The sequence below is a fragment of the Drosophila serrata genome, unplaced genomic scaffold, assembly GCF_035046125.1.
Source record: "Drosophila serrata isolate PLE 108 unplaced genomic scaffold, ASM3504612v1 contig_253, whole genome shotgun sequence".
NCBI classification, from domain to species: Eukaryota; Metazoa; Arthropoda; class Insecta; order Diptera; family Drosophilidae; genus Drosophila; species Drosophila serrata.
In genome coordinates this window covers 68,665-81,205 of record NW_028257151.1, presented here as the reverse complement: position 1 = coordinate 81,205, position 12,541 = coordinate 68,665, and the positions used below count along the sequence as shown (strand labels likewise).

Genomic DNA, 12,541 nt, shown 5'->3' with positions numbered 1-12,541 from the left:
GCTTTCTCCTTGGCACCCGGAAGGTGCGCACAAAAAAAAGAATAAGGGAATAAAAATGAGCGCATTTTTCTAAAGCAGAGCCAAAAGCTGCTCCCCTTGGTGGATGCGATGCCAACGAGGAGGTGGTCCTGCGGAGGCACCAACTTGAAGACGTCGTTGCGGCCTTTCTGCTTGTGGTGTAGTTGACGTTTTCTGGTCTCGGTTTTCGGTTTTAGGTTTTCGGTTTTGGGTTTACTTTTGCCGCTGCCGCTGCCGCTGCTGCTGCTGCTGCTGCTCAGTCGCTGCTCTCGCGGACTGCGCGGCCGACGTTGACGACGACGCTGCCCGGTGGAAAACCGCTGCTACTGGTTCTCGCGGTAAATGTTAAGCCAAAAAAAAAGAGGAGAAGCAACAGCAGCAGCAACAACAAAAGCAACAACAGTCAGGCAACCAGACTGCGAACAAAAAAAATAAAAATTCCAAGAAGGAACAACTGTGAAGACTGCCTAAAGGAAACTTCCAGTTTTGGAACATTTTGGAGGAGCTGTGATTATAGACTAAAATGCCGGTATATATCTATAATAAATGTAACTGAAGAGGGTCCTTGTAATTGCCACATTCTTATTCATTCTTATTCCAACTTCTTCTAATCTACTACCTTTTAAGTCTTAGAAAAGTTCAAATAATATAAAATATCTTAGAAACCCACAACAAATTTTAATAAAAACTATAAAAAATATGTAAATTATACTAATTTATAGGAGGTTTTTAAAATAACTTGCCTATTTCATCTCTATTGAAAAAAGTATTATGTGTTTTAAGACAGGGCGTTTTCTGGTAAAGAATTCCCACGAGCGGTCCCTGATAAGTAGACTACACTTTATGATCTAGGCTTACTCCTTGTATTTTATTTTCTCTAGAAAGTTTATAAATTTATTTGAAGTACTTATTTTAACTACCGTTTTTATTTTAACTAGAGTTCTTAAATTATTTTTATTTATTTGCAAATATGAACCTTTTCTAGCTTTTCTTTTCTTTTTCAATAAAAGTTTTGTACCTTTTTACCACTTATTTTTTGTAACTTTAACTACATTTTAAAAATATAATTATTTCCTGATGCAGTCGCAGATAAGTATTATGAGCATATAAGTTCGATGATAATTTGACTTTAAGTAAGTAAATAACTTTTAAGAACGAATTTTTCTGGTATTGCCTTCACAATAATTTCAATACTTCTTGACCCTTCTTTTAGTATCTTTTATTAAGATTTATAAACTCTCTAGGAATATTCCTGTATAAAGTTGCTAAAAATAAATATATTCTGACCCTTGCCTTTTGCTTTCCTTTTCTTCAAGATATCTTTTTAGACATCCAAGTGCCTCTTAAGGCTATATTCCCTTTCTTCAAGCAAACGCCAGAATGTAGACTATATTTTTTTTCTAAATACATGTCTTCTGAAGGGAGTGCAGTTCACCTTGTGGAGGCTTGACTGTATATACCCCAAGCAGTTGAGTAAGCAGTCGACATAGACGTTCCTCTGGGAAGGCGGGGTAACGTCGCAGGCAGGCGCCAAAAAGGGGGTTGGGGGTGGGTCCTTGGTCCGTGCTCCCGGGTCCTTGTTTCTTTCGTTTCGTTTGTGATTATGATGAGGCGTCGCCTTCGCTCCTTCGTGTGACTTCGTTACTTTTCTGGATGCTGTTCTGTGCTTCGTTCTATTCAGTGGGGGCGGGGGGTTGGGTGGTGGGGTTTTTGGAAGTGAGGGGGGGGGGGTCACAGGGTGGCCTTCTGCCGGCGTCACTGTCGCGGCCAGCGTCGCAGCCGGCTTCGGTGGTCGACGTTGCCAACCGCTCGTAGTGGTCGCGTTCATGGTTACCGCAAAAAAATAGTTTAATATCTCCGTGTCGTTTGATTCGATCGCCAGTCTCTGCCCCCGAATCCAGAATCTATACATCTATATCTGTGTAATTATAACGTGTGTGTGTGTGTGTTCTGTGCGAGTGTGTATATTGTGCAAGTGTGTCAGTGTCCAAGCAAAATCACCATAATTAGTAAGGCTCCAAAATCAAAAGAGAGCCTTTACACAAATCCATCATTTTTTTCAAGTGATTGTGGTGCCAAAATATAATCCAAGAAATAAGGAAATTCTAAATCTAATAAATACTGAAATTATTCTGGAAGAAAGCAAGTGGAAAATAAAATGATAATTCATTCGGAAAAGTAAGTGGGATCTTCAAATTATTGAAAAGTTTAAAAGAGATCAGCAAATAAGTTGAAGAATAAAGTCAAAGGAAACCTATTTGAAATGAGGATCAACGAGTGAAGTTTAAGCCTTAGTAAACCTTCAAGGATTACGTTAAAAAATAAAGAAAAAATTAAAAGAAAATCAACAAGTTTACAAGTGTAACGACGATCTCTAAAAAATAAAAAAAAAACTGAGAAACATTTAACATACAAAACGGTTTGAAAAATTAGTAAAATAAGCATTTTAATATTGAAAGATTTATTAATTAATATTTAATAAATTAAATTACATCATCGAAGAGTACTACAAGTTATAAATAAGGTGCACTGGTAGCTTTAATATAAAATCATTCATATTTTTAATAGGTTTTTATAGATTTTTCATAATTAATATTCTATTTATTACTTCTTATTATTAATTTGCCATTTATTTTCAAGGAAAAAATGTAAATGCTAATGCATTTTATTGCTACTTATTATTAAATTAAATGAAAATAAACATGGAAAAATACCTAAGCTAATGCTAGTTTTGTATTGTTTATATTCTAATATCAAATAACTATACTATAACTTATTCCCTATCATCTTTAGTGATCATCTTAATAGACACATCTTTATTAATCTTTATTAATTTTGTATAAATGATTTCCCTCACTAGTTGATCTAATTGCCTGACTATTCCCACAACCAACTTGTTTGTTAACCAATTATATAGACCAACTTCTGGTGACCCCATCACCGATCCTGCCTGACTCTTATCTGTGGCCACATATGTCGCCACACAGTCGCTCGGAAAACTCATTTGGGCATGGAAAAAATTGTATATAAATAAATACACGTACACCATTGTATTCATTTCAACGCGGAAGTTGTAAAAAAAAAACGAAATGAAAAATGAAAAATACGTATACGCAGCGTTGGCCATGTGCATGGTGATAAATACACATATATATTTACACAACACGTGCCACTCAACAAAAACAAGGAGCAAATCAGAAAACTTTCTAATTAGCCAAAACTTTTAAATACTCTTTTTTACAATGAATTAATTGCTGTTTTTATGTAATAATTAGAGAAAGGCTTGTGGAACACATATAAAGGCATAAATTATTATTATTTATGTATATTTATTGAGATATGTTTAGGTATAAAAAATAGCATATAAATCTATTTGAAAGAAAGAACACTCTTCAAAATACAATCATTTAAATTACGTGAATTTTATGTTTGTATTTATTTATTATCCGTTCTAAAATAAGTTATTTACAAAATAGGGTTCGATTATTTGCTTTTCTTCATTTTAATTGTATACAAAATATTTCTTTATATAAATATAATTTAAATTTATTTATATTTTCCTGAATATTCAACAAAAGATCGCTTAGAAACTCCTCGTCACACCAATAAAAACCCTCTCAAAACTCAAGAATTTAAATCCTTTTTTAGTTAAATTTCTGCTCTGCTCTCATTAAAGGCTTTATGAAAAATAGTAAGGAAAAATGTCAAAATGAAAAACAAAACGCGACTGTGTCCGGCAAATGATTCTTATTTAAACAAAAGTGAGTTCATTGTTGATTTTGTTGGTGGCCAAACGCAAGCCAACGGCAACATATGGTGCTTTCGATAATTTTTCCAGTTCTGTTTTTTTTTTGTTTTTAACTCCACCATTTGATGAAACATGAACACACAGCACAGATGCAGTCATGCCATCTTAGCTGAGTTCATTTTTTGTTTTTTGTTTTTGTACCCGAATTCCCCTCATTATTGGTTATGATTTTTTAATATTTAATTGAGCTGCACTCGCCGACGTTGGCTTAAATGCAAATTGTGCGCAAAGGTGTGCGGTTCAGCTCGATTCGATACGATGCGATTCGATTGGATTCGATTGGATATATCTACCATATATAGTGCCAGCTTCTGGCTTTGATTTTGATTCAGAATCTCTGAAACTGAAACTGAATCTGCCTCGTCCCTTGTTCAGGCCCCTGGGGCAAAAGTGCAATCATAATTGAGCTGTTGTTGGTGACGGCAATAAACACAAAAAAATAATAATAAGTGCAGCAAATGTGTTAAAACAAAGACGGAAAGCAACAAAAGCGATGGAAATCCGTAAAAAAAATTAAGTTGCAAAATGTGCAGTGCGGGTAATTCCAAGAAATAATTTCTGAAAAAAGGAAAAGAAACTTAAAGGACTCGTTTTTCTTTGGTAGAAGTGTGAAAAGGGAATGTTGAATGCTGATTCCTTAGAAAATTTCTTGAATATTATTAAATTACTTAATATATTTAAAAATAAATGATTTAAAATCCTTTGATAAGTATCTAATGGAATGCTAAAGGTAACAAATGCAGTGTAAATTTGATTTGATTTGAACAATGTTTAAATGTTTATTTTTGATGACTGAATTAAGAAAAAGAAGTACATACTTGACTTAAATTAAAAATGTATCATTCTATTTCAAAATTTTAAATAAATACTCTTAATTAGATAAAAAACTGTTTAAAAATATATTTTAATGTATTAAGAAGTTTAGTTACCAGAAAACCACGAACAAAGAAATTAGGGAACCTATGAACTTGTTTAGGAAATTGAAATACAATGAAGAAACATTAATATCTCTTAGCTAAGACCCTTTTTCATTAAAGTATTTAAATGTTATAAATATTAACAGTGTTTTATATTCAATGTATTTTTTATTTAATATATATATATATATATTAATATTAATCAATATTCACCATTTTAGTAATTCAATTTGCATGGTTAAGGGACTGACATATTTTTAAAATATAACAATTTATATATTTGGTTACCAGTACATCTTTTTTGAAATTTAAAAAGGTTCTCACTAACATAACATTTAAAATATAGTCGACATCAAGCAGCTTAAAATTGAATCAAAATTTAAGACCCAGGGAAAAAAATATATATTTATCTTTTTTGAAATTGTTTCAAGTTCTTAACTATTCCCTGGAGATTTCCCAGTGAATTCTTTTGACGGAACATCAACACAACAATAAGTCTCTCACTCTATCTCTCCCATTACAATCCGATGAATTTCATTTGCAGTCCACATTCATTTTCCAGATTTACCAAATGAGCTGACAATGATCGGATTGAATGCGTCGACTCTTTGAGGCAGACATTGGGAATCAAACCGAAAACCGAAAGCCGAAGGCCGTTAACCAAAAACCGAGCCAAAACCCGGCGGCAACATACGGAATACGGAATACGGAAAACAGAATACGGACTACGGACTACGGACTACGGGACTACGGACTACGGAATACGAAATACTGAATACCGTGCCGGTAGCCAAAGAGAGGCCCTGAATACCTGAATCTGGCGCCAAGATAGCACAGCTGCAATAATGCACATTTCTGCTGAGGTCAGTTCGACCACCTCAAATCAAATACAGCAGCAACATCAGACGCAGCAGCAGCAGCAACAGCAGCAACAGCAGCAACAGCAGCAGCAGCAGCAGCAGCAACATCAGCAAACAACAACGACCGCAACGAAGCGACGCAATGCTGAGTCCTTATCATCCTCCTCTTCCAACAACAATAACAACACCAGCACCACCAATAACAACACTAGCAACAATAACAATAACAACAACAGCACTACGATCAACAACAATAACAATACGAATAATAATAACAATGTTAAAACTAAGCCCGTGGACACAAGTCCCTATTTGACACCAGAGAATCTCATCGAACGCACCGTCGATGTCCTGCTTGCCGAACATCCTGGCGAGCTGGTCAAGACGGGATCACCACATGTGGTGGGTATTAATCCAAGTATATTTATCTAAATAGATATCTAAATAAAAAACTACTACTACTACTTCATAGCATTAAATCAAGTATATTTATATATATAGATATTCAAATAAAAAATGTCACAATAACAGATAAAATTATCATATTTTTATAGTATGTTATCAAGAAAATATATATATATAGATATGAAGATTAAATACGTGAAAAGAACACTTAAAATCAATTTAAATTTAGGATTTTAAATATCTCCTTGCAAACTTTTTAAACATCTTGGCAATAGATTTAAAAAATTAATTCAAAGTATTTTTTGAAGGATCATACCATCATATATATCTAGATATCCAAATGAAAAACGCCATATGGAAAGCTGAAATTTATAAAAAAATGTACCCAAAAGTATTCTAAGATGCATTTCAGGTTGTTAAATATTACCTTGCATTTTTCCAACACATTAATAACTAATTTAAAATTAAATTCAATGCTTTTAATCAAGTGTTTTCATATATCTAATTATTCAAATTGAAAAACACAATTAAAACATACAAAATTAATTGGAAATGTTCCCAAAAGTATGCTATGAGATTTAAGGTTAAAAATTATTTTCTTGCCTTACTTTTGGATATCTTGGTAATTGATTTTAAACTATATTAAAGCTTTTCCTGTTTTAAATATCCTAAAAATATGGAATTTAAATTTGTTTATTAATAATAAAACACTTTTAGGTCTGCACCACCTTGCCCACCCATTGGCGTTCCAACAAGACCCTTCCGATCGCCTTCAAGGTCCTGGCCTTGGGCGAGGTCATGGATGGCACCATAGTTACCATTCGGGCCGGAAATGATGAGAACTTCTGCGGTGAATTAAGAAACTGTACGGCCGTAATGAAGAACCAAGTGGCCAAATTCAATGATCTGCGATTTGTGGGTAGAAGTGGAAGGGGTAAGTGGAGAATATAATATTACCTATTACCAATGAAAGTTATTTATTATTTTTCTTTTAAACAATAAACCTATAGTTTTCCTAAATTGGTATATATAGATATTGAAATTTCCCATTTTATTTTGTATTCCTTAATTTTTCTTTTAATTTTGCCTCATTTTTCTTTCTGTTTTTTCTCCGACTTTTGGTCATTAGCATTTGGCTATATGGTTGGCGTTGATTGCTTTCTTCCGGTAAGACCATTATCCATGCATATTGTTACACCCCAAATGCTCAAACAAAAAAAAAAAAAGAAAAGGAAGAAGGACTTTACACACACACACACAACCGAATTTGCACACACACAATTTTACCGAATAAAAAAAGACACATCAAAAGCCGCTGACAAACTTTGGCCGGAGTCGCCGTCTCCATCTTCGTTTGTGTCCTTTTTTTTTGGTCCTGGCATCAACAAATAAGATAAGTAGTCTGTAGTTAATTTTTATATGTCTATTGGGGACATCCAGGGGCGAGGTCCTGCTGCACACAGGTCCTGGCAAGGCAGTAGACAGCAGCAGCGGCAGCAGCCAGTCCTGACAGTTGTCAATTTTGTCGGCGACGGTTTCCAATTTTTTTTTTCGTCCTTCCTTCATTTTTGTTGTATTTTTTCTTTGGCCGCTGTTATTGCTGTTCATTTCGTCAATTTATCACGAACGCAATTTAAAAATCAAATCGAGGGTGACAGACAACATACTGTGATAGAATTTTCCTTCTATTTTCTTTTCTATTTTGATTTTTTCTCTCTCTTTTCTTTATATATATTCTTTTTTTTGGCTTGGCAAATTAAATCAGCGTAACTGTTTATTCAAATCCCCGGCAACTTTTATTTTTGCCACGGTGCTCGGTGTTTCTTCCAAGTTATTTTTCTTTTCGGTCCAGACTTTTCGCGGGGATTTTCTTCTTTTGGGGCATGTCTAAGTGCGCGCTTTGCCGCGGCATTTGACAATTTGCTCATTAAGTTTGTCTGACCCTCGAACCCAACACAAAAAAAAATAAATATATATAAATTGAGAGACGGGGAAATGGAGGCGAAAATGAGACAGGGGCGTTGGTGGGTTAAGGTCCTCTGGGGCACCCTCATCAGCAGCATCTTTCAGTCATCCCCCAACCATTCGACCATTCGCCCTTCCATCCATCCGTTCGTCCTTCCATCCATCCGTTCGTCCTTCCACTTGTTTGACATTTTTAAACGTTTCAAGTGGCAAATAATTCCTTGGGATTTACTTTGGCAAATCTTTTTTAAACATTTGATTACACTGAGGCAAACAAAATGGAAATATGCAAATAAATAGCAGGAAAAAGAGGTTGAAAATAAATTAAAACATAAATTATTTACAGAGCAAAACTTGAAATAAATTTCCTCATCAAAAATACATCAAGTTAATACTTGAGATCAAAAGGAACATAGAAAATGAAGTATTAAATTCTTAAAAGCTATCTTTAAAAAAAAATTAACTTAAAATCAGATAGTATTTTCTAACAGTGTCTTATTTGAAGTCCTTGCTGGCCTGGTATTGCTTTTTTTTTACTAATTATCGAGAGAAAAATGTTGAAAAAAAGGAAGAAAAAGGGCGTGACAATTGCCAAGAGGCAGCATCAAATGTTCTACAAATGGATTTAAATTATTTAACCCAAGCCGGAACCCTTTCCCCAGATTATTTTGGCTGCTGTTTTTTTCTGTTTTTTTTTTTTGTTTTTATCGCAATTTGTTTGGAGAACCCTTCTCGGTTTAATGCGCTACAAAAGGATTACGTGGGTCGAGTCCCTCTACGAATTCTGGCGTATTATTTGCTTAATTTCAATTAGCAAACAAATGCAAATCCCTTGTACTAGGAAAAAGTAAATGCAAAGCCTGCAATCGTAATTGTTGTTGTTATTTTATTTTTTGCTACAACTAATGCCACTTGCAGTTGTCAAGGCTGCAGACGAAGCTCCAGCTTTTCCAGCTTTCCCAGCTCCCTGGCTCCCCCTTTTGGTATGCAACAATTTATGAGGGCTGCCATGCCGCCGCCCCCCCCCATTGCTCTCAATGGGTTAAAAATGGCCGGTCAGTGGGTGTTAATAAAGGGGAATGATGGCAGGTGGCTTTAAGGAGGATAGCTCTATTGATAGTCCTGCCAAGAGCGTTCCATTATAGCAATTGTAAGGATAATTCTTGAAAGTAAAATATATGGAAATTAAGGGAGTTTACTAAACATAGGAATAGTTGCCTGAAATTCACTTTGGATTCGCTTATAATTCCAGGCATCGCTTATAATCTTTAACAATTATTCAGAATTCTTCTTCTAGACTTATTATTCCAAAGCATTTTAGAATTTGTAAAGACATTTTCTTAAATTAAAAAATCACATATATTACCTTTAAATAGTGTCCACCATCGCAGGTTTTTCGCTTAAAATAAAACAAAATCAAATTGTTTTCGAGCCTTGTGCGTGATGCTACCGTAATTTTAATGATATGGACTATGCCGCGAATGCCTGATGTGGATGGAGAATGATGAGGATTATCCATAGGGGAAGGGGGCAACGCAATTAGATAAAATGGCGGCATCAGCAGCTGCAATTGCAATTGCAACAGCGACACTGATAAAAAAAAAAATAAAGAAGAACTTTTTAAAAGATTTTAAACACAAAACTTGAAACGATTCTTAGAAGAACATTTGCAGATGATAAAATATAAACGGGCATATTATTCTGACATGAAAGGAAACATTTCAATTTTAAAAAGAAAGTAAAGCAAAGAAGTAAGGTTTAAAAATGTATATAATAAATATTATTTAGGCCATAAGCAGATGCCTAATGTTGATTTTTATTTAAAATCTATATAAAATATACAATTATTTATAATTTTAAACAACGTATTTGTATAATATTTCAATATTCAGATTTTTAATGTAAGAAGTCACGGTTTAACATAGAAATAAAATAGTAAACCGTAAGTTTTTTCATTAAAAAAATCATTTTAGCATAAGTGGCTTTACATTTCTATAAAAAAAACTAATAAATTTATAATTTTCATAATATTCAAAGAAATTTATATATATTTATTTTTTCTATATAATTTCTTTATAATTTTTATATAATTCCTATACAGTTTCTATATAGCTTTTATATAGTTTCTATATATTTTCTGTATAATTTCTATATAAATTCTATATAATTTCTCTATATATTTCTATATAATTTCTATATAATTTCCATATAATTCCCATATAGTTTCGATATAATTTCTATATAATTTCTATATAATTTCTTTAAATTTTCTATATAATTTCTTTATAATTTCTATATAATTTCTATATAATTTTTTTATATATTTCTATGTAAGTTCTGTATAATTTCTATATAATTTTTGTATATTTGCTATGTAATTTCTATATAATGTCTACATAATTTCCATATATTTCCTATATAATTTCTTTTTAATTTCTATATAACTCCTGTAAAATTTCTATATAATTTCTGTATAATTGTATATTGTCTGTATAACTTCTATATAATTTCTATATAATTTCTATATTATTTCCATATATTTTTTATATAATTTCTATATAATTTCTTTATAATTTCTATATAATTCCTATATAGTTTCTATATAGTTTCGATATAATTTCTATATAATTTTTTTATATATTTCTATGAAAGTTCTGTATAATTTCTATATAATTTTTGTATAATTGCTATGTAATTTCTATATAATGTCTACATAATTTCCATATATTTCCTATATAATTTCTTTTTAATTTCTATATAACTCCTGTAAAATTTCTATATAATTTCTGTATAATTGTATATTGTCTGTATAACTTCTATATAATTTCGATATAATTTCTATATCAATTATTTATAAGTCCTATTTCATTTCTATATAGTATCCATATAATTTCTTTATAATTTCTATGTAATATTTCGATATTTATTTATTTCCTGGGTTTTTTTTTGAGTGCCATCAGTGGAAATGGAACTGCAGTTGCATTCAAGCGGAAACTGCATAATCCACATTCTCACTCATACAGGCACACACTCGCCCACTCTCAGACCCCCACACACCCGCACACTCACACACACTCACTCACACACTCACATATGGGAAATGCATTTGGTTGTTGTCTACTAATGAATTACAATCACTTGGATGTCGAAAAGGGGTTGGGAAATGGGGCCTAAAATGGAGCACACGGCCTGCAAGAGATTGCTTGGAGATGATGATGATGATGAGGCCGGTTCGGAGGGGGGATGCGGCTAGGATTGGGGGTTAAGGGTTTAAGGGGTTAAGGTGGGGCCCGGCACATGTAATTATTGTTGCCATTGCCATATGCATGTAAATGAGAGCGCCGGCCAATGCATCGCATTGATGTGCAAGCACTTTGAAGTGCATTACCAAAGTGCAACGGAATAACATCTAAGCTGCAGCTGCATTTGCGATAATATGTTAATTAACTGCAAGTGATTATGGCCCGCTTATTGTCTATAGCTCAGTTTAAAGGCCTGCAAAACGGAAAACAGTTTTGCAAAAGCAAATTGGAATGGGCAGGAGCAAGGATTTCACGGAAATCGTTCTATTCTATGGGTTATGGAAACTATATGGGGATTAACTCTGATATATCTATTATATAAAGCTATATTATCTCTAATATATAAAAGTCGTATGTTTTATTAAACAAAACTATATCATTTGGAAAGTCTAATAAACTTAGCTTAATCGGAATGTATTTATCGAAATATATGGAATTTTAAGGTTTATATATTGATCACTTCCAAAAAATATCGGATTTATTCGTCGATAATCCGAATATTTTCTCTAAACAAATCTATATTATTTAGGAAGTATAAAAGACTTTAATTTATCAGAATTTATATTTACAAAAATATCTCGTTTAAAGGATATACATATATGTATCAATAGTTTTAAAAAATATACAAAAAGTTTTGTTTTCTTTTCTTAATATATTTCTTCAGTTACTTTGCTGATGTTTTCGATTATGTTCATCAAACTGAATATCGATTTATCGTACATATGTATATCGTAATGTTATAATATAGCTTTACATATTTATGTATTGACGATACGCTCAGTTATCGATAAGCTTCCAGTACATCGATATATTTTTCAATTGCTAATGATGTCAATGATTTAAATAGTGTTTCCTCTTAGTCAATTAAAATGAAGACAAGTTTTTGTTATAATAAGTTTTCTATTAGTTCTTAAGCAGTTTTAACATTTTAGTAAATAAAATATTTTAAAACATAAAATATCAAAAAATACCAAAATAAAGTCTAGCAGAAAAAACCTTTACCAAAAAAACCCAAACAAATCCTTAGCTCCAAGTGAATATTCCAGTAGCTTTTCTTTTGGTTCCCCTCATTGAGTGGTTCCTGTGTTCCTCCGTTTCCCGTGTTGCCCAGTTCCGTTGCCGTTGCCGTTTCTGTTTCAGTTTCTTTAAAGCTTCCGGCAGCCATTAAACTTCATTAAAAATTTAATATGCACCCTTACCCCACACCCCACACCCACTCAGGAAATGGCAATTCGGGAAAACTGGGCGCACCTTGGCCGGATTACG

The 12,541-nt window shown here is 32.9% G+C and overlaps 1 protein-coding gene across 2 annotated transcripts in view; it reads left to right on the top strand.

Moving 5' to 3' along the window:
• Positions 1-1,874: 1,874 nt before the first annotated feature.
• The window catches only part of RunxB (RUNX family transcription factor Runt related B), a 44,343-nt gene continuing 33,676 nt past the window's right edge, over positions 1,875-12,541 (top strand). For both annotated transcript variants that reach the window (XM_020942234.2, XM_086832899.1), the window contains exons 1-2: positions 1,875-6,005; positions 6,726-6,942. In XM_020942234.2, coding sequence (XP_020797893.2) covers positions 5,589-6,005; positions 6,726-6,942 — 634 coding nt within the window. In that variant the 5' untranslated portion in view covers positions 1,875-5,588. The remainder of the gene's footprint in view (positions 6,006-6,725; positions 6,943-12,541) is intronic.